This window comes from Nyctereutes procyonoides, unplaced genomic scaffold (assembly GCF_905146905.1).
Source record: "Nyctereutes procyonoides isolate TBG_1078 unplaced genomic scaffold, NYPRO_anot_genome, whole genome shotgun sequence".
Lineage (NCBI taxonomy): Eukaryota > Metazoa > Chordata > Mammalia > Carnivora > Canidae > Nyctereutes > Nyctereutes procyonoides.
The window spans coordinates 27,795,559-27,819,477 of record NW_026575121.1 but is presented as its reverse complement, the minus strand read 5'-3'; the positions used below and the strand labels follow the sequence as shown (position 1 = coordinate 27,819,477).

The 23,919-nt window shown below is 37.5% G+C and overlaps 1 protein-coding gene across 4 annotated transcripts in view; it reads left to right on the top strand.

The window, feature by feature from the left end:
- Positions 1-23,919, top strand: part of KLF12 (KLF transcription factor 12) — a 424,918-nt gene that overhangs the window by 186,201 nt on the left and 214,798 nt on the right. For all 4 annotated transcript variants that reach the window (XM_055336030.1, XM_055336031.1, XM_055336032.1 and 1 more), the window contains one exon: positions 4,673-4,762. In XM_055336030.1, the coding sequence (XP_055192005.1) occupies positions 4,673-4,762 (90 nt within the window). The remainder of the gene's footprint in view (positions 1-4,672; positions 4,763-23,919) is intronic.

The window sequence follows — 23,919 nt, the reverse complement described above, 5'->3', positions numbered from 1 at the left end:
TAAAAAACATTTTTATTTAAATTCAGTTAATTAACATATATTATTGGTTTCAGAGGTAGAGGTCAGTGATTCCTCAGTCTTATATAATACCCAGTGCTCATCCCCAATTACCCATCCCCTCACTCCCCTGCCTTCCAGCATAGAAGACTTTTAAGACTGAAGACAGATATTGCAGAATACTGTATATGTGGATCATTGAAAGCACTGAAGGGGATTTAAGTTGAGAGTTGTAATAGGGCTCTTGTTTAGCTCTTAGTTCTGCCAATATGGTCATCGATGTGCTATCCTCTCATGCTACACAGCAATGGAAAATGAAAGGCTGGGACAGAATGGCAAATTATTACTGATATTTATTTTGTACTGTTTGAGGTACTTTGATTATGCATATGCCTTATACCAAATTAATCATTGGGAGGATATGTGAGGTAGAGCTAAGAAATTCTGCTTTTATACTTAATCTAAGAGATAATAAATGTGATGCCCAGATGTATCTCTTGAGTATCAAATGTAGAAGATAGTGTTCCTCTACCATCCAAGTACACGAAACTATTGTAAAAATATTGAATGAGCCATCAAAGGTATATGAATATTTTTAAAACACGGGGTGGCGAATGAGATTACTATAGATTTTTCTGGATATTGAAATCAGAATGGGATTGACTTGCTAAATTAATGAGATATTTCTAGGGAAGAATGCATAATCTTATCAAGCCAAGAAAATATGTTGAAAGTTTAACTTAAAGGAAAAATAAAGGAAATAGGTTTGAAACCATGGACTTATTTGACCTCTTACGGATATTCCCCAAAATGTTGACACTCCCAGTGACCAGAACAACACTGACAACTCCCCAGTGACCAGAAGCATATTCAATTCACTCACTAAATCAGCTCAGTTCTGAGAGGAGCTGTTAAATAAGATTCCAGAGTTCCTGAGAGAAGAAGAGCGAGAAAGAGAGAGAGTTGGGGAGGGGTTGATTGGGGTAGGGAGGAGGAGAAAGAAGGAGGAAGGATGAGGGAGAAGGAGAGAGAGTTAGTATGGAACACTACCCCTTCGTAATCTTGAGACCTCAGATAATTTAACCTCCTGTGTCTCAGATATCTCATCTTCAGAGAATATAGCATTGACTTCTTGGGTTGCTCTAAGGACTAAATGAGTATCCCTTTAGTACAAGGTCTGACTCTTAATAAACATGCAAATATTAAGTATTACTGTGTTTGTTACCAAGATAATAAAATGATTTTTTTTATGCTACAATGTGATTTGTTGTATAGTGATAGATATCTGAAACTGGTGGCTGCCTGTAATTCTAATTTCTTAGGTTTGTTGAACCTTACCAATATAAAGTAAGGTGAACTCACTGATTCTCTTGTATTTCAGCACAAATTTTGGAGTTATGATAAAACAGTTGTCTTTTCTCCAAGGAACTGATGACCCACAGTCCGGAGGAGGGCGAAGAAAAGACTTACATTTTGAGAATAGGAGGACTAATTCTAGTAGTTGCCATGAGAAAGTCACACCCCCTATTCTGTTTTTCTGAGATGATCATTGATCATGTGTCCCTATGCTTCCCGCACATTCCATTCAAAATATTTTCAGATGTTAGTTTCATCGAAGGTTGTACTTGTCCTGGTTTTGACTAGGAGAGCTCTATCAGCTGGACTTCTGTGTTGCCAAATCTTATTTGGCAAACAGGAAAGTCCAGAGTACAATTCTTAGTGTACATGTAATTGATCAACAGCCAGTTAATAAATCTGATGGTAACTTTTGCTTTAATTAATAAAATGTACTCATATGAAACAAGTATTGTAAGTGTTTACATGTGTGTGTACCTGTATATATGAATATATATACATGTAAATTATATAGAGTTGTATAATATCAAAAGGTTTATTACAACATAAATATACAAAGAACACTATGTTACTAAAATTGATGACTGTAATTTTATTTACCCCTTGGGAATCAATTGAGCTATTGATTCCACAGCAAATGTGTTTTGATTAAGATCATGGCAAGATATGTTTGGCAGCAATTTCAAATTATTAGAGTTTATTACATATTTAAAGTGTATAGTCAGCTGAGATCCTATGTATCTGATTTTAGCTTAGAGAAATTTATTGATATTTTGTTCCAGGAACTATATCCTCAATGCTGTACCATGTGCTCCATTAAACCCATATCCTTTCCTGGATGGTCTGGAATACAGTGTGATACTCAGTGCTTAAGTCTATACTAAACAGGGTTAGAATCATGAATGTAGAGATTAATATGCTCTGTATATACTTATAGTATTGCTTTTAGGCTTATATACAAATTGAATCTGCACTAGTTGAATTTTATAGTTAAGGATTGGTTTCTTAGCTGTGAACATTGTTATTCATGGTGTTATGAATAACACCTGGATGGTGAGTGATCCTGGGAAACCATGGAAAAAGAAATATTTCCAGCGAAAACTTAATTTCTTAAACTCTAGAGATGTGTTTTATTTTTCTACTTTTATAGGAAATGATAATGTACAATCCTGTCTTTAACACATGTGGAATTATTCAAGAATAACAATAAAAAATCATGAAAATACAGTGATATTTAAATGTGCTAAATGGAACATGGGCCCAGTCAGGTTTTCATGATTTATCAGTTTTTAACTTCAAAGACTCTGGTTAGCTTGCATTTTTTAAACTAATGAGTTTATCACAGCCTGTGAGGAAAATGGTTAAAGTATATCAGCTGTAAATTGGTACAAAGCACTAAAAGGGACATTAGCCTCTAATCAGATTCCAACAGTTCATTAAACCTGTCTTTCCAGAATCGCTCTTTGTCTTTTCCCTGCCTTTGCAAGGCATCTTCCCTTTTCGTCTGGGCAAGACCTCCTCCGGGGTAGCAAGCAATATCAACTCATTCTTCATTGTCTACCAACCAAACAGCCTACGGGATGCTTTGTTAGGGTAGATTTCTGGCTGCTGTGAAGGGCAGGGGCATTGAGGGCTGGCCGGCTGCAGGAAGGCTTTCTTGAAACTGGGTGGTTGCAAGCCAAGCTGGCTGCTTCCAACCATGGAAGCAAGTGACACATTAGGAATGGAGATCCATGCCTGATGTGTAAACAACTCACCAGCCTCCATGAAAGGATTTAAAGCTTGGAACAAATTAACTGAGCTTGCCAGGGATACCACCGTTCTTTCTGCTCTAAGCCATTAGGATGCAAAATGCCTAAAAAATATGGATAAGTCAAAAGCACAAATTTAAAAAAATGCATCCTGTCAGTTTTAATAATATCGCATATTTCTAAGAAAAGAAGATGACAGTAGTTTTTCTTCTTTTTATTACCTAATAGACTAGGTAGTATGGGATTTTTAAATGCTCATTAGTTAGCTCTAGAGTAAATTTGCCTTTTCTTCTTGTTGATGTCTCAGAGCAAATATTTGTGATAAGAGGCCCTATAAATTTTATTTCTTATTTTTCTTAAAAAAGAGTGGCAAGAAATAGAGATAATTAGAGCTTTACTATACTGCACTCTGTTGGTATTATTTGGTAATAAAAACGTTTATGATTTGTCGAGGTGGGAGTTGTTTTTATTTAACCATTCAAAAGAAAAAGCAACTATGTGAGAGGCAAACCCTGAAGATTTAGAAATGCTATTAACCTTTGTCATCAGAGGTGGGCAAGATATTTAGAAACAGGTCACTCTTTCTTTTAATGACACCACTTTAGAGTCATGTGCATTCTATGATGGAGCAAAGGAAACATTATAAAAACTCAAATTTAGTCACTTCAATTTCTTATTATGGTCAGTAGATGAATGTAAAGTTGACATTAAACATATTTTAAAACATGATTTTGGTCTGAAGCAAACAATGTTGAATGTCTTTAGGATTCCCTTCATAGGTTATTGACTTTAGAAAACCCCCAAAGCAGTGAAAATTAGTAGAAAAAGAACCTTGATTTAGCCTGTTTGTAAATATGGTTTGAAATTCTACTGAGTCACAGTAGAAACAAGGTTCTCCTTTCAAGAAGTGGTGAATTCACCCAAACATATACCAAAACAGAAAACAAATTGTTATTTATTTTTGGGTTGAGACCTGAGCTTAAAAATTCACTTTCAATCCAAAATTTATATTAGTTGCTTTTGAAGTAGATGCTTGGGGTTGATCTATAGAAATTTTCATCTGATATAAATTGCTGTACCAAAATTCAGTGTCTAGAATTATATTTTCTTGTTTTTCAAATTATTTAGCCTTTGACGCTAATATGAGCATATAGTCATTTTTTAAATCTGTTTCCTCCTTTGTGGATTTCTGCACACATACAACCCCCAGAGCTAAGACGAAGGAAACATCCGTCTGCTTCCTTCCACTATTGCAAAAGTGTGATGAATTGTTCCAGCCCCATGTAAATTAATGTTAAGGTTTCTTTATTGCAGTTTATTATAGTCTGACCTCCAACCCAGAGGTCAGAGAATCAGACTGATTAATTCAACTTCTTGGTCATTATTTCAAATGATAGTTCAGAAGAGGGGCATAATTGGTTATGCTGATATTCTCATTTAATTATACTTCATTGTTAAAAATTAGGTTAGCAGTACTAAATGTACGACTTACTATGAAGGAAGACTCTACCAGATGTCCTCATGTGAATGCTTTACAGCTGACTTTCCCTCTCTCTTTTTGTTCTCAGAATATCAACACGTTTGAGAACAGAATGTTAATGCTTGATGGGATGCCGTCGGTCAGAGTCAAAACAGAGCTTTTGGAATCTGAACAAGGGGTGAGTTTCCAGTGGTGCCCCACCCTTTTCTCTTTATGATAGTGGCAGTCGTTCCAGAGCATCTTGACGTTTGCAGAACGCTTCTGATTTTCACTGGCCTGTGCTTTTCTCTCCAGTCAGGGGTCAAGATCATCTGAGACTGATTGGTTCTCATCCATTTGCAGCCTCCAATATTACTACCTTGGAAAAGAGAACTTCCTGAAACTAGGAAGACACAGTGACCTTATAAGAGCCATATGTTTTTATTGAAGTTAGTGAATGTTTTGAAAAGCTAATATAAATCCAAAGAAAAGAGAAATTATTAAAAAAAAAAAAGATAGGAATATAACATCCATGCCCAAACGGCTTATTTCTTTCTTAGGAAATTACAGAGTACAGGTACGGGAATGTTAATGTTTGTTGGATTGATTCTCTTTTGACATTTGCATCTACCCTTTTTTATGTCATGAGGACTAGAGGACAGATGATGCAATTTAGGTCAGTGAGTTTGAAATAGACCTAAAGCGAAAGGGGACTTAAATTTATAAATACATAGCAAAATGGACAAATTAACATATGGCTAGTGAAAATATGAAGCTAGATTTCTTTTTTAAAAGGACATAGGTGATTTTATAATTATTAACATTTTTAGCTTCAGTAGTTAAAATTATAATAAGGGCAATATGACTGCTTGCAGCATTGGCTCATCATGTTTTATATTTAAGTGAGAAAGCATTGCTTGTGTGCCTAAGAGCACACTGCCTACCTCTGTTACTCATCACCACTGAGGCAGTACAGAGGACTAAGGAAGGGATAAATTAAGTAAATATTTAATCTTAATCTTATTAATGTATCTCTTACCAAAAGAAGCAAAACATAGGCAATGTTTAGTAATTGACTAATTGGAAGAAATTTTAAAAGTAAATCAAATTTAACTTGTAAAAATCTATGTGCATGAGTTCACGTGGGACCCCATACAAGGGGTTAGGATGCTGATGTATTAAAAGGACTTCATAATGAGGAACTTAGGGCATGAATTCGGATGTAGCATGTAGAGGGTTTCTTCAATAACTTCCCCCTTCCTGAGTAATATATATGTCAGGGTGTGATATGTAGCAGTGTATATGTCTCTTCTTCACTGTAAGCCTGTGTCTGAAAGTTTATATTCAGTGTTGATTATTGTAACTCTGCAGTGAACTTTGTGGGGTATGACAACCAATAATACACCCTCCCTGTTCTATGCATGACATAATGACTGACTCACATTAGGTTCAACCTAAAACTTAGGCAGTGGAGCATTGTGGTGGAAAAGACCATGTGGCAGGGACTAATATTATTTGTTCGTTGTAGACAAAGCTTCAGGAAAAGTCTTTTGTTCCCCTGGATTTTCTAGTATGACTCAAGTTAAATTCTGTCTTCCAAATCATACAGTTTTTACCTTTGCTGTTGAACCTAACACAGGAAGGATTAGTTTTATTTCTTTGGAATTTCTGTTTTCTTAATCTAAGTGTGTAAGTATCAGTTTCATAAAATAAATTTCTACACACCCCGTGTTTAAGTTGAACACACTGCACAGACCATAGCATCTCATCACATAGCATCACCATCACACGCTGATGGAAAAATGAAAAAGTGGATATTCCACGTTGTTGCTTTTATTTTACGAAATGTTCTTCAACTTGAATAGCAGTAAATCCACTCAAGTCAAGCATTTTGGAGGAAGTACAGAAGCCAGAGACTACTATTTGGGTCACTAGTCAGAACCAGGATGGTGCACTGTTGTCACCAGCTCTGGGAACTTTGATGATATCATGATACTTCTTTCTCCTTTACTGTAATACGCAGTTTGAAAGTAAGGTTTGCATGAAGTATTTAGATGCACGCACACGCACATACAAAAAGCCAATATTCCCAGGGGGTTTGCATTGTAACTAGGAACCTCATGCCACATGATCTATAGAAAATATTTACTGCCCTCAAATAGGGATAGGAAAAATGGTAGGTTCATAGGTTTTACTTAATGCTTATTTATTAAAATCAATTTTCCTCCTTGTGAATGGAGCTGTTGTTAGTATTTTAACCCTAATTTAGATTGTGTATGTTGAAGAGAAGTAGAAACTTGATTTTATTCTTTTCCTTGGCTTTGTATGTACTTCTTAAATACATGGCAGATATAATTTTGTTCTCTTTTATAGTGAAGCTTCAAGAGAAGCAGCCCTGTGTTTAATGAAATGTATTATGACCTAATTATTTATGGAGTACAATAATTTGTATTTAATCATTTATAATACTTCAAATCAATTCTTTAAAATTAGGGATAAATCTAGACTTTTAGTGAACTTCATTTTTGGTTGTTTTACTGGAGTTTTTAATTGGGGATAATAGGATGGGTGATATGCGGTATCATTTCAGAACCAGAACTATTTTAGATAAGGAATACTTGAATTCTAAAGATTCCTTTATTTCCGTCTTATAGGACTCTTTCCTCATTTCCTGGTAAAAGCTGGATGAGGATTTTTTTTTTTAATACAGTGTAAACATTGGTGAAATTAAAAGAATCGCGTGTGATCATGGGCTTCTGAAAAAGATATTAGTAACAGTGAACACAAAGTTAAGAAATGAATCTGAAGAAAAAAAAAAGAAAAGAAAGAAATGAATCTGCATCACAACAATGAATGGGAAAGCCTGAGCTTGATGTCAAGGATTGGATTCTGTAATCACTTTGGAAAACCTGATTTCAAGACTGTTTTTAAGACATAAACATTAAATGTCCAGTCTCTAGGGGAAGAAAAATTTAGTGTGCCTTTCAGGCCCCAGGCAGTATTGTAAAGATACACTACTTTCCATGGACCTCAGGTTTTCAGTGCACCATGAAGGCATATGTTCCTTCTCCCCTTCTGGCTATAAATAGTCCCTTAGGTCTTCTGCCGCCAGCTGGTCTATACATATCCCCCCACCCTTCTAAGGAATTCAGGACCAGATGACCACATTTCAGAGCTGGAAGATAGACTGTGGGATGGGTCTAGGTTAGCCACTCTGCTTTCTCTCTTCTCTGAAAAGTTCTGGCTGCCTTGCCTCATTCTCTTCATGGTTTTATGGCGTGTGAATGTGATCATATCTCATCAATCAGATTCTCAGCTCTTAGAGGACAAGAAGTATTTCTTGTATTTTTCTTGTAGGTCCTGGCACATGGTCAGTGGTCATTCACTGGTCTGGGCATTATAACTGGCATGGTAAAAAAAACAAACTTGAAGCCAGTCAATAGCTCATTATAAACCTGCTCTGTCTACTTCATAGGGTTGTTGTGAACAAAAAAATAAAAATTGGAAATACTGGAAACATACATTCTCATTGATGGCATAGTCTTCACCTTGTTGGCGTGTGAACTGGGTAGATATAGTGGCATGTCGACACCAGCTCTGTGGCTTGCCTTCTGTTTGGAATTCTGTGGCTTCTGCATCCTTAGTTTTAGGATATCTAAGTAGATCATCATTGTAGTCTCTTGAAACGTGACTTCAGTTTTCTTCAGGCTTGTCGGTAATACAGCACATGCTGCTAAGCAGTCCATGGGAAGGGCATGTGCTCTTGTGATACACTTCAGGGGCTCAGCAAGGAGTATTGAAGTGACTTTGACTGTGACCTTTGGTGCTTGTGTCCTGCTGTTACAAGAGCTTCCCAAATGCCATCAGCCGTTGGATGTTCTAACATGTTATTAAGCAAAGAACTAAAGCAGGAAGAAGAGGACTGGAACGATTCCACTCAGAGATAAGGTGGTAACAGAGAAAGGGTACTGCCTCAAAAACATAAAATGTGATTTTGTTCCTGGCCTTGCAGTTTACTGGCTTGAATGGCACTGGGAAGTTACTTCATAACTCTAGGCCTCTATGTCCTCATCTGTATAGTGGGGGTGTTAGAGGCTGGCCCAAGTTCCATCTGACATTCTTTGATTATGATAATGGGCCAAGAGCGAGAAAAAGCATTTCCCATGATGAGTTTAACAATCATATGACAGGGAGGTTACCTGTGTATGTAGGTAGAAATGCTGTCACTTTAAAAAGTGACAGACCCAAGTTCAGATACTCTCTCTGCCAGGGGCCACCTGTGTGTGTCCTGTTGGTCTCTATCCACCTATTTCTTCACTTCTAGGAAGTGAAGTGAAGTCCAGCATCCTAAGAGCCTGCCTGCATATGGTGACTGCTGAATAAATATTCTTCCTTTGAAAAAAGCAGGAATAAAAAGAGCCCAATTGCTTCAGTTTCTATAGCTGCAGTTCTCATATTGTAGTTAGCAGAGATTAAACATCTGGGTTAATTTATCATTTCAGGTAAATCTCAAATTCTAACCCTTATTTTTTCATTTGAATTTTTATTTAAGCATATCTGGAGAAATATTTCAAATTCTTATTAGATTTTATCACAAAAAAATGGAATAATGAAGCCAGAAATCAATGATTATGTTAACACAAAAATGCCATCCTATTTTGATATGATAGTGGTATTTGGCCACAGTTTTTTAAAAAAAGGAGTTCTGAGTTTGTATACTTCAGAAATGCTTATTGATATATTTGCAGGTGAAGTGATTACGTGTCTGGGATTTGCTGCAAAGTGAGATGGGAGGACAGAATGGATGGGGAGAAAGATAAGACTAACCAGGAGTCCGTCATTATTAAAGCCACATGTAGCCAGTACCCAAGGCTCTATAACCATTGTGTCTCATTTTGTATGTGTTTGAAATTCTTGAAAGTAAAATGTTTAAACAGGAAAAGAAGCTCTCTCAGTAAAAATAGAAGAATACATCAGTGCATGGGCGCCAGTGGGAGTCCTGAAGGAAACATGCATCACTCAGCCACTCTCACTGTTCTCTTAGTCTATGGAGAAAGGAGCTGACCTGAGTCCCTCCACCTGCCACAGCAGTGGTCCAGACTCTTCCCCTGGAGGGGCAGGTGCAATTCTGACCTGTGAGCCTATGGTGGAGTGGTAGCAAAAGCAGCGTAGAGAGAGAAGGAGAAAGACGTTAGGTGTTTTGCCAATTTTAAGTGTTCCTAGCATTCAGTAACTGGGTTGTAAAAGACCCTTATGTATTATGGATTATGTTGGGAATCAAAGCCCGATGCCTCTTTTTTTATGTTTATTTTTTAAAGATTTTATTTATTCATGAGAGATAGAGGTAGAGACACAGGCAGAGGGAGAAGCAGGCTCCCCGTGAGGAGCCTGATGCGGGACTTGATCCCAGGATCCCAGAATCGTGCCCTGAGCCAAAGGCAGCTGCTCAACCACTGAGCCACTCAGGCGCCCCAGATGCCTCTTTACCACAGCTGTGCAGTCCGGAAGGGTGTGGGTATGGCAGGAGGAGGGTTTAATTGTATCCTCCATGGTTAACTAGCTTATAGATCCCTATGAGCTCCCTAATTTCAGAGGTAGGACAGAAGGGAGCAGTGGTCCTGTTCCTAGAGGCAGCTTGCAGTAACTTTTGCAAACCATTCTGCAGGACATTCATAACAAGGTGGTGGAGGCATTTCTGTATCACAGAGGACAGACTAGCACCTATAAGTCAACTATATGGTACCTTCCTGTAGTGTGGAGCTCTCGCTTTATGCTTCTCATTATTCCTCATTGTCTCAGTGCAAGGAGCTTATGGCTGGGCCGGGCTCAATAAATAGTGATTCAGATGCTATTTATTGTAAGTGAGAGCCAGTGCCAGACGGTAGAATATTGAGGATTTTAAGACAGGTGCTAGTTTGGAAAAGACCCCAATCTTCAGGCTTAGTAAAGAAATAGAGACAGGTGGAAGATGGTACCTGAACCGAGACGTGTTCTATGGAATGTTTAAGACCGGCAGTTACATTAAAATTTAGTAGCTTTAGAGAGAGAGAGGGGGGAAAAGAAATATCCCAACAACAAACCTTTTTCTTTTCCTCAGTAAACTGTTATGTTTAGTTTAACATAAAAGGTTTAATATATATCTGTGTGTAAAAGCTTAGCAAGACAGTGTTACTTTAATGACTTTATCAGAAGAGAAGAAAAGGCATTGTAAAAATGCCACATGCATTACCCTTTTAACGGAGGCTCATTATTACCTCCCCTACTGTGGAACAGGAGCCAGCATAGCTAGTAAATTGGTAGAATTATCTTAGACATATGAATTTGCTTATCATTTAATATTCTCTGATGACCCACTGCTTGAGATCTTTTGATCTGTAGTGAAATCTTTACGTGTCACTACTGGGCTTCAAAGGGAAACATATGCTGAAGCTATGTTATTCCTAATACGAAAAGACCATTTAAAAAAAAAAAAGCAGGAAAAATATCTATACTTGTGAAACTCATTTTAAGGAAGAGCTATCCTCCACTAAAGAAGCAGAGTTGGACTGATTTTAATAATGTCAGAATGGCCAATAAATGTATTAATAGAAAGAATTGAAAATCAATGAGCTGTGATAGTAATTACAGATAGTACCCAAGGGAAATATAGCAGGCAGACAAATCCTTTCCCTTGGGGGCTGCCCTGGGCAAAGCTATGAAGTTGATAATTCTGCCCTCCTTTTTTCCCGTTAGCAATGTGCTTTCTCCTTCAATTTAATTCTCCTCCATTCGCAACCCAGACACTCCCAACTCTCTGTGCTGTGATGGCTCCTGGTAGCCACCGGTACCCACCAATGACTGCTTCTAACTGGAGTCTGCTTAATTGAGGAAAATGTGAAGTGCTATTCTTTCTGGAGTCATTTGCATTTTTATAGGGTCAGTGCTTTGTAAAAAGGAACCCTTCTTTTTTTTTTTTTTTTTTTTTATAAATTAATTTTTATTGGTGTTCAATTTACCAACATACAGAATAACACCCAGTGCTCATCCCGTCAAGTGTCCCCCTCCGTGCCCGTCACCCATTCACCCCCACCCCCCGCCCTCCTCCCCTTCCACCACCCCTAGTTCATTTCCCAGAGTTAGAAGTCTTTATGTTCTGTGTCCCTTTCTGATATCTCCCACATATTTATTTATATAAGGGAAGGGAGAATAAATAAAAGGAACCCTTCTTAAAGAGGTTTCTTGCTCTGAGTAATTTGGAAATTTTCAAGTTGGAGAAAATTAACCTCTCCAAAATAGTTTATGCACAGTTGTGTTCTCCTTTGTGGACTTGTCTTCGTGGTGGAATTTCAGAAACAAAACCTGGATGATGAGGCAAATGTTACTCTTTATCTAGATGTGTTTTCGCGTGCTAATATTTGCATACTAGCTCATAGTTTATACCTGTGATGATAGCTTATTTAACCCTTGGAGGACTTTGGCTTCTGACCACTAGGGGAATTGGCTTCTTACCATAAACAACTAGAAAACCAGACAAAATAGATGAGATGTTTTTACATATTGAACAACAGGCAGTAAAGGACTGTGATTCTTGGGAGTGGGGTAGGAAACGATGTGAACTTTACTAGGGCCTTAGCCTTCTGCTTTAAAGTAAAGCAGAGGGAAAGAACCCAAATGGGGCTTAGCAGGCACTGAGGCAGATAGGGATTGGAATTTGGGAGAAGTCCAGGCAACTGGCTTTTAAGGGGAACAATAACAGAGAGGAAGGAGTTGTATAGAGAGAGTGCCAGAGATCCTGAAAGTGGTCCTCTTGGAAGGGTTTGGCTGTGTGTGGAGGAAAGCAAGGAAAGAATAAGGAAGGCAATGGGTGGAACAGTTTTTTTTTTTTTAAGATTTTATTTATTAGAACTTGTATGCATGGACATACACACTAGTGGGGGGAGGGGCAAGCATACTCCAAGCTGAGTGCAGAGCTTGACTCCAAGCTGGATCCCAGGGCCCTCAGATCATGACTTGAACTGAAGTCAGATGCTCAACTGACTGAGCCACCCAGGAGCCCCTCAGGGAACAATTCTTAGAGCTCACATACAGTTCACACAGACCAGAATGGAGAGATGCATTTGTACCTGGGGGCATTTGGTCGAGGTCTCAGAAAGGCCATGGCTTTAGTAATGGGGCTGAATTAGTCCCACAGTATTCTGGGCTGGGTCTTGCCATAATGGACATGAGAGGCAAATCCTGAAAGAGTCACACAGACCTGCAAGTTAATTATGCCAGAGCAAAATCCAACACTCTAGAGGAAGACACAACAAGATCTCACCTTCAATAATGTGAAAGTTCCACTGTCTGGCAACTGATCATAGTTGATTGGATTGACTAGATAGAAAAAAAGACTTGAGAAAATGAGCAAAGCCTCCATGATCTGTTTAACAATCTCAAGTAGTCTAACATATGTACAATTGAACTGTAAGGCTAGGGCAGGTCAAAAAAATTGTTTGAAGAAATAATGGCTGGACATAACCCAAATAGGAGAAAAAGCCCATGTATTCGAGAAATTCAAGTAGCCCGAAGCAGCATACAGACACACCACAGCATAAAATAATCAAATTGCTGGAAACAGGTAATGAAGAATAGTTTTAAAAGCAGCCAAAGAGAAGGGAGGAATATGTCTGATAAACAAAGGAGCAAAAATCAGACTTCTTACTAGATACCATGTTAAGACAGAAGAAAGAACTTCCTTGGGTAAAAGAAAAGGACATTAGATAGAAATCTGGATCTATCCAAGGAAGTGAAGAGCACTCAAAATGGTAAGTACCTAGACAAATATAAAAGTTCTAAAAAATCTTTTTAAAAGAAAATTGTGCAAAGCAAACAATAATAACATATTATGGAGTTTATAACATATTGGTTGAAAATGAGCAACAGCTGTATCTCAGAGACAACGGGAGCATGGAGGGAAGTATACCATTGGCTACGGTATTATTTGAAGGTAGATGCTGTTAAGTTAAAGGTATCCATTGTAAATCCTAGAGCAACCACACATATACACACAGAGTAAAACACCCAATGTAGATAATAAACTAATGGTGGAAATGAAGTGGAAGCGTTTTTAAAAATAAGCAATTTCACCTGAATGAAGGCAGAAAAGAGGAAAGATGAACAAAGAACAGATAGGAGAAATAGAAAACAAAGAGCAAGTTGGTACATTTAAACACTATGCGTTGATAATTGTGTGAAAGGGAAAGAGTTCAAACATTCCATTTAAAAGATAGATTGTCAGCTTGGAAATAAAAGCAAGACCTAATTACATGCCATCTGTAAGATGTTCTCTTTAAATATAAAGATACAGGTACCAAGTAAGAACAGAACAGAATTGAGAATAGTCAAAATCATGAAACAGAAAAGAGAATGGTGTTTGTTAGGGGTTTGGTGGGTTAGGGGTTTGGTGGACTGGGATGTGGACAGTTGTTTGCTGGTGCAGAGTTTCAGTTTTGCAAGATGAAAAAAGATCTGTTAACAGTAATGCAAATGTGGTTAACACTGCTGATCTGCACATGTAAAAATGGTTGCAGGTAAATTTTATATTTTGTGTTCATTACCTCCATTAAAACGAAGAATAAGTTTAAAATCCAGAGGGCAGCCCTGGTGGCTTAGTGGTTTAGTGCCGCCTTCAGCCCAGGGCGTGATCCTGGAGACCCGGGCTCGAGTCCTACGTCAGGCTCCCTGCATGGGGCCTGCTTCTCCCCCTGCCTGTGTCTCTGCCTCTCTGTGTGTCTCTCTCATGAATAAATGAGTAAAATCTTAAAAAAAAAATAAAATCCAGAGAACTGATGATTCATAACTGTACCAGAGAGCTTGTATGGATTATTGAACTGAGTGGCTGGCGGAAGACTTCAACAGAAATCATTTTAAATGGCCTTGCATGGAACACAACTTTTTAAAAAGCCAGCTTGTTATAGCAGCAACCATGTGTGAATAAATGGCCCCGTTTTTACTTACAGTACATACTTCTTAAATAAATGTTGGTTTTAACAACATCCTTCTGACTCCAGAGGAAAAAGTTTTGTGTGAAACCTGAGGTCATTTGGATGTAGTCATCCCTGTCATGTTGATTGTGGACAAGGTTAGTCCTTTTCCAGATCAGACGCTAGAATTCTTATGTCTGACAACATTTTTATTATTAAAAATTTTAAACATACAAGAAAACCTTTCAAGAAGAAAAGAAAAAGCATGATCACATTACCTTGAAATAAAAGCTGTTAATCGTTCAAATTATTTTCTTCCAGGAACATAATTAATCTATACTAAACATTCTTTTGAGCAAACAGAAAGTAATAGGATAGAAAAAGATATATATGTATATACCCTAAATCACAACAGCAAAAAGAAAACTATGTCCCTATTTTATTTTTTATTTTATTTTTTTAATTTTTATTTATTTATGATAGTCACACACACACAGAGAGAGAGAGAGAGAGAGAGGCAGAGACATAGGCAGAGGGAGAAGCAGGCTCCATGCACCGGGAGCCCGACGTGGGATTCGATCCCGGATCTCCAGGATCGCGCCCTGGGCCAAAGGCAGGCGCCAAACTGCTGTGCCACCCAGGGATCCCTGTGTCCCTGTTTTAATATTAGACCAAATAACTTCAGAACAAGGAATATAACCTGAGATAAAGTGGAACATTTCATAATGATAAGAGGATCAATTTATTAAGAGGATGTAACAGCCCTAAATGTTCTTGTACCTAAGTAAACCCTGGAGTATATGTAATGTCGCCTCCATTACTAAGGAAAATCGCAGAGGTATTGTATGTCAAGGTCACACCACTAAGTAACAGGGAGAGAACTCAAGTCTGTGAATCAGAATCTTTCCACTATTGCAAGCTTTCTTTGTTCATCAGTTTTGATAGCTGTTATAACTAGGACATTGCAAACCATCTGATATAAAATAACTCCCACTCTAACATTAAGAGGGATTTAAGCAGATCTTACAGAATGTTTTAGTTCAGCATGCCAATAAATGCAAATTTATCTATAGAAGTTCAGTGGCTATTCTCGTACTGTGCAATAAGAATGAACTCTTGGATTTCTCTTTCATCTTAATAGCATAGGATTAAAAAACAGTTTTACTACATAACATTGTTGTTTTATTTTTTTAAAAAAAGATTTTATTTATTTATAAGAGACACACAGAGAGAGGGGCAGAGACATAGAGAAGCAGGCTCCCTGCAGGAAGCCTGACGCGGGACTCAGTCCCAGGACCCCGGGATCACAACCTGAGCCAAAGGCAGATGCTCAACCACTGAACCACCTAGGTGTTTTAATATGTTTGTGTTAATATAAAATAATGTTTGCAGTTATTTAACAGTAGGTAGAAATTGCAAAAATATTCCCTGGTCATCATGTGGACAAAATTGTATTTTACTGTGTGTCTGTCAGTTTTGGAAATCTAATTGAGCAGAGCTGACACCACATAATCAGATTCTCCTAGAAAACTTCTTGGTCTCTGTCATAGTATCTTGAGAGCCCAGAATTTTATAAATATGTAACAACATAAATATGTCAACAGTTGCTTTTTTTTTTATTGCTTTACAAATTATGTCAGAGTCATGGCTGAGGACAATGCATACTTTGATACTGAGGCACATTCCACCTGGTGGAAAGTTTCATCAATTTACTGTCTTGCCGACTGGACATGTCTGTGGCCTATGGAAAAATGAGTCTGTCTCTGATCCACTGGTTAGTCCCTTTTCTTGTCAGAAGGGAATATTGTCAGAAGATATTTCCTTAGTAAAAACGTATCTACTTCTTGTCAATCATAAATGAACTCTGGGGACACCTGGGTGGCTCAGCAGTTGAGTGTCTGCCTTTGGTTCACTGCATGATCCCAGAGTCCTGGGATTGAGTCCCATATTGGGTTCCCTGCATGAAGCTTGCTTCTCCCCCTGCCTGTGTCTCTGTCTCTCTCTCTCTCTCTATGTGTCTCTCATGAATAAATAAATAAAATCTTGAAAATAAATAAATAAATGAACTTTGATGTTCTGATGACTTACAGTTCCCCTGATCAATTCTGTTTTCAACTCTCAAATTTCAATTTCATTGCTGTGCTCTTGTAATTTTTTCCATAAAGCCATTAGGATTGAAAGTACTTACTCTTAAAGCCTATATCTGGTAAATAAGACAAACTTATTATTCTTTAAAATTAAGAGAAGGAATATACTTTTCTTAGGTTCTTCTCTTTTTAAAAAAAATCTCAGGTATATACTTATTTTTTTGTTTTCACCTTAAAAGAAATTAACATAATTGTAGGTTTCAAACCAATAGGGTCCTTTTGTCTAAGTCAGCTATAACGAGGTAAAATAAGTCTCCTGGGTTGCTTCACATCTTGTCATAAATTTCATATAAAGATGAATATTCAGACCATTTAAAAATGGATCATCAATATATCATTGTATTTGCTTAAAAAACAAAGAGGCGAAGCATTTGAGTTGAAGTATTTTCTATGAACAGTGGCTGCTGACACATTTTAGGGACCTGACTGGACATTGTTTTTTAGACCCTTATACATGTAATTCTCATGTACAAGACATGTTTTCCTCCAGTCAATATTGTACTCAATGAAAACTAATTTTTTGTTTAATTTTTTGTTTTGAAATTTTTTAAGTAAGCTCTACCCCCACCGTGGGGCTGGAACTTATTACTCCAAGGTCAAGAGTTGCAAGCTCTACCTAGTGAGCCAACCAGGCACTACAGTAAAAACTACATTGTTGGAAATGTCAGCTTTTTACCCTCAACCATTTTGTGAGGGAAAATGATTTTCATTAACATCATCAATTTAACTATGATAAATAAATATGAATAATATGTCAAAATCCTTAATGTCTATTGTTTTATTGAGTCCTAAATTAGATACAAAGACAGTTCTCTCTTTCTGTTCTCGTTGCATGACTGTATGCTGTCATTTGCTCTCATCTTCCACCAAATTTTATTTGCCACAGTGGCTTCTGATTCGCACATTGACATTCCATAAATGTAAGTGGAGATGTTGCCTTAATCTGTCCTCCTTGGATTATTCTTGGGTATATTCAGATTTCTTTGCAGGGTTTTTAAACTACAGAAATGTTTTTGAGAAGAATGTGAAACATTTTCCTATATTTAAATTCAGGTATATTAAGGGGTATAGAATTCAGCTAGAATAAATGAAATTGTATAGATAAGGCTTAACAGAGTGTACTATGTATTAAGTAAGCAATAAAAAGTAACTGCTCTTGCAGTTATTATTGCAGTCTGAATTTCTTCTTAATTTAATGATATAAAATGAGGTATGCATATGATAATGGCATGTGTAAAGTAAAATATATGGCTACTTATTCACATAGATCTTGAAAAAACAACTTAATGATGCTACAAAGTTATACTTTTTCAAAAGAAAACTATGATCAATTAAAAATGCTAGTCAATCTGTATGTATATCCAATAAACATATATATTGATATTGTGTTGTTATATCCTGCCTTTATCATAAATCACATTTAAAAATAAGTGTCTTTGGTTCTTTATTCTTGGACTTAATTCAGAGGTACTGTATCTCATCATATATTAGCTAACATTGCTTAAACATAAAGAACCAGAAACACTTGTTACTATAGAAGGCGTTTGCAATGCTATTCAGAAACGTATATAGCCATGATTGTTAAAGGGGTAATGGTTTATTTTTTTTAAGGTTTTATTTATTTATTCATGAGAGACAGAGAGAGAGAGAGGCAGAGACACAGGCAGAGGGAGAAGCAGGCTCCATGCAGGGAGCCTGATGTGGGACTCGATCCAGTGACTCCAGGATCCACGCCCTGGGCCGAAGGCAGGCGCTAAACTGCCGAGCCACCCAGGCATACCAGGAGTAATGGTTTAAAAATAAGTTTCTATTTCATAAAACAAAACAAAATTATTTTCTAGTGAATATTTTATCTTAAATTTCTATTTCCGCAAGGATAGTTATATTGCCACCATTCAAAAGTCTCCATTGGTTTTGAAAAAAATGACCCTTAACAAAAATAGTAAGGGAACTAGGAGAGGCAAAAATAGCTTATATAATGTGGCTGGTTTCTTAAGTTAATATCTTTTGCTTTTTCTTATAGGAAAAGTGATACATATTGTCATGCTATAACATTTTGAAATATAAAAAAACCCCACCAAGTAATTGATATCTGTAGTTTTCGAATTACATAAATTATCATCTTTATGTCTTGGAAAACGACTTGCTATTTTAAGAAATCTATGCCTTTGTTAGAGTAAATTGTTTTCAAATGAAATGAAGTGGTACCTTCATGATTTGACCCTCCTTTATGTAGCTGACATTATTCATCAAAACTTCTTAGTGTGGTATCAGAGAGTGTAATGTTCTTTTGTGATTGCTTGACATCTTTTGTTTATCGTCTTGACTTTTTTGCTGGTTTCCCATACTGTGATTCCAATCCCCCTGAAATAGAATCTTTAAAAATAACAAAAACAGAAACCCCCTATACTTCCTAGATTCTTAAAGCTAGGATCTGGACTTATTGCCCATCAGTCGCACCGTGCACTGGAGGGATGCAGAAGGTAGTGCAAGGCTGCCCGCTTATGGGAACACTGTTTTGGGGTAAGTGCAGTGGCGGGAATGTCTGGCTCTTTGCAGGAGGTTGTGACAGATGCTCTGGCATCCAATGCTGGAAGACAGTAACAGTGGTATTTTCACTGGAAGAGCCTTGTGATGTGGTTTGGCTTTCCTCCACCCACATTGTTCATTGCTATGTATGATTTAAGCTTGCTTCTCTGACCTACCAAGCGTTTTTCTGAGCTGATATTTAAAAATCTCTCTCTCTCCACTTTAGCTAGTCAGAGTGTATTCTGTTGTTTACAGCTGCTATGGTGAGGTATACTCACTTTCCTGCTTAAATATGTTGAGACTTAGCTCAGTCATTCTCTGGTGAAGTGCGTGGACTCTGGAGCTAGTCTGGCTGTATTTATGTTCTGGCTCCAGCATCTTTTCTGTGACCTGAGCAAGCTAATTTCTCTCTCTCTCAGTTTCTTCTTCTATAAAATTGGGATTATAACAGTCCCTACCTTGTGGGGTTTCTGGGAAGAAAAAAGACTTAATACATATAATATTTACTAGCTGCTCGCTGTTGCTTCATCTTCATACCCTCTCCTTTCCTGCAGTTTATTTTGGTGGTGGTTTTCCGGCACATCCCAGGACAGCATCTCTCTTCCATAAAGCATATTCCCATTGATATCTCTCTTCTCTGCACTTGTATTGAATTAACCTGTAGTTACTACCCATCTAATTTGGCACTTAATTGAGCTCAAATTGCATTATGTATATTAACTGTTTGATTTCAAGCACATTCATTTGTGAATTCAGTCTCAAAACAATCATTTATGGTGCAAGTTGTTAGGAATCTAGGTAGGCAGTAGCCTAATGTGAAGGATCCCCCGCAGTTTATTTGAAACATGATCCTAATATTAAATATTCAAATAAGAATAGTAATGAAGGGTAACATTTAAGGACACAGACACTGTGTGTCTAGTCATATATATCATTTCCTCTAACGCTCCTGGTAATCCTACAGTGATCATCTCCACCAGTGAGGCCAGTTGTAATTAACACTGGTTAAGTAACTTCTCCCAAGATCAAACTGCTTCTGAGTGTCAGAACCAGCTGTGTTTGAACTTAAAAAAAGATGTTTTCTATAAGACTAAGTTCCCAGTTAACAAATGGTAGAATTATTCTAGGTGAAATAATTATGTGAAATCATTGATTTTTGCAGGTCTTGAAAAATCATTCTCATTATTTAATTGTCATGTTTCATGAAAAATATTTATGGAAATAATACATTGATTAGCGATTGAATCTAATTTGGTTAATCTAACCTTTGATGTATTGGTGTTAGAGATGTATTTTCTTCTTCAGAGTTCATAGTGTGAAGAAAAGGGGTGGCAAAGTACTACCTTGCAACTGTATGTATGCCCTGCATAATTCAGAATACTTTATTATGTGTTATTGTTTGATGTTTGCATAAATGTAGTGAGAAGATGGTATAAGCTATTGTGATAACCATTTTTCACGTGAAAAATTGGGAACATAATAATGCAGTCACTTGCCTAGAGCCCAGAGATAATCAATGGGAGTCGTGGGATTACAACCTAGGCCTTCCTGTGCTTAGCCTTCAGCTAAAGGGTTTAACTGTATGCATATTTCAAGTGCCGATATGTACTGTAAACAGTTTAGGATATTCAGTAGAGCTGTGGAGAGCTCAAGATTCCTAGAAATAATCACAGACTTAAGTGATATTTATTAGTGGGAATTTATTAGTGGGATATTTATTAAAGGGAAATGCTGACCTGATAATATGGATGGAAGTGGAACCAAGTCTTGATGTAAGAGTTTGGAGAGCAAATATAGAGAGGATGAAAAAGAGCATCTTGGAAAGGTGGAGATAGTGTGGAAGAACACTGATGGGACTGGGGCTTATCCCTATGTAGGCTGTCATTTGACAGCAGACTTTTCAGAGTAAAAGAGGGTGTAAATCATCCTTTTGTTTGGACAACAGAGCTCCGTTACTTGTAATATGAAGGAAGAATGTTGGTGTAGTACTGTTTTTTGGGGGAGTGGTGATCCGTTGTCTCTGGGGCTCTCCTCACTTTAGCTAACATATTGGTTTCTCTACTTCTCTTCCAGCCATCTCATTTGTGCTATTCCCCACTTCTTGCTGTGGTACTGAATTTTCAAGCCTGTTCTGCTGTTCCAGAATTCATTTAGATAAATTTGGAATTATTGATATTTGTTCACATAAAAGCTGTGTTATAGTTAAGTGGTTAGACAATTTGAGTTTCATGCTTCACACCCTTTCAGATTCCTTATACCATTTCATTTATCTAATGTGATTCCATTGTAATTCTGTGTAACACTCTGGGAATAATCCATGGGATTACTTTGAGCCCATTATTTTTATGGACCCAGAGAATTATTTGAGTGCTGCTCTGTCATGTTCTCAGAGTCTTAAAATGGTGTGTGAGTCTAGAGACACTCCTATTTTACTGAAATCATTCGGTACTGTAGATGTGCAGTGAATTTGGCCTGATTCTGCATAGCTGCTACTACTTGAGTAATTCAAGCAGAGAAATGACATGTTCTTAAAATGAAACCATTTGTTCTGTGTCTTTGATGAGTTAAAAGTGATTTAGTCTGATTAGTTTTGCAAAATAAGTTATCCTTGTACATCATCTTTGGTTCCTAGTTATTTATTCACTCATTAAAATAAAAATTGAGGGAAGAGGGACGTGGAACAGACAGACATAGGAGAACCATGAAAATTATATGTAAAATGCAAGTTTTAGGATTTTACACTCTGATATGTACGATGTATCTTATTATTTAAAGAGTTGGGCATGCCCTACCTGAGTACCATTTTACGTCTTGTGACTATCCATCCTATGCATGCTTCAGAGTACTGTCTTGTGCATTATTATTTGATGTTTGTAACAATTCATTGAGGAGGTGGAATAGAATATGTATTGTGATCATCATTTTTCACATTTGGAAAACTGAGAAATTAAGTTTTTACTCAGATGTAGTGTGGTTTGATAATTGCTTCTAAGGGATGGCCAGAGAATGCAGGTGTTCTTGCTTAACATTGAAGATCAGATTGTGAGCTGGGTTGATTTGTGGGGAGGGGGTATTAACCTCAGGACTTGGAAACCTGGTGCATGGAAGGTAGCACTTTTCAGAGTGTGCTCTGCTGACCGTTGCTGCAAAATCTCCTGGGTTCCTGCTCCAAAATCTTTGGAAAAGGGAAAGGGAACCTGGGTGTCAAGCAAATTCCCCAGGTGATTTTCATGCTTCCACCATTTTGAGAACCACTGATACAGATTGAGGTTCTGGCCGCTAGGCTACTTGTGACTGTGCCTTCTGAGGTGCTACTGTCTAAACCACAGAGGGTCCCTTCTGTCCTGGCACAATGGAAGGCCTCCTGTGGCAGCTGTGACTCTGTGGGACCATCTGCCCTGATGTGCTGTGCTAGTCAGGGGAGGCCGTACATGCTGCAGTCTGGAGACATCTTAGCAGTTGTCATATCCAGAATTGATGAGTAGATGAATGTGATGAATTTTGAATGGCACAAATAATTCATTTAAAATCAGAGTTGTGAGGAAATTGCATAAGAGGTGGAGTAAGTGTAATTTGAATAGTATTGGGCCCACTTTCTCTGGCAGCCTTTGGATTCCTGTGGAGCCCAGTGAATTCCCATTGTCAGGTGTGGCATTGTATTTTCAAGTTCTAAGCCAATTACCATTGAATCATGAGAAATGTACTTAACTCTATCTTTGAAGAAGTAGTTCACATTTTAGTCATTGACATTTTATTTTACCTCTTCTCTGCTAAGCGAGTGAATGACTCATTTAGAAGTTAAAAAATACTTGAACTGTTTAAAATATTGATGTTATAAGTGCCATAACTTAGAAGAGGAAGCATGAAAATTGGCATTTAAATGATGTCTCTAAAGATTCCACATCTTTTGTGCAGAATGAGACTTGCTATTGCAGTGACTCTGTGGTGTGGGATTGGGAGTTCACGTCTGAAAGGCTTGGCAGCAGGGCCGCTGGGACCGCTGGGTGCCACATAAAGCCACCCTGCAGAGGAGGCCTTGGGGGTTAGTATTCACTCTGTGCTCTCCTGGCCAATCAGGAGCCCTAGCATACCATTTTTCTAGGGTAATTTTTTTTTTCCTAATTGAAGAGTACCTGCTTCTAATTTTTTTAAAAAAATTTTTAAGTTCAAACTAGGAGGTCTTTTGGGTTAGCTGAATGAAGCCTTACACAGAACCTATGACAGTGCATAAAGTAGTTTCTCAACAAATGCTTGTTTAATTTTAATTTACTCAGTCTGACTAGAAATCTGAGATTCTGTGTTCATGTTTCTGTGACACAATGTCATAGCATTGCTCCATAGAATCCTAATTCTGTCCCCTCTGGTGTGGATAGTCCGAAGAGTCTGCCTTTCTCCTGACTGTAAGATGGATCACATCCCGCCCCTCTTCCCTCCAACAAACAAAGGAGCAAATTTTATAAGATCTGACAAGGCTCATATCACACTCTTCCCTTCTTTCCTTTTCCCTCTTGCTTTCCAAAACCCAGTCTTTAATTTCTTGCAGTTTATCTGCCTTTGTCATTCCTTAGCAATCAAAGATGAGCATATGTGAAAGTTGAATATTAACTTAAAATTAAACTTAATTATCAATTTGTCTAAATCCTAGAAATAATAATAGTCTAAGTCTCTATTTTGCTTCTAATCCCTAGCAAATGATTTATTGTGTAGCCACAGAGGAGACCTAACTTATGAATACTTTT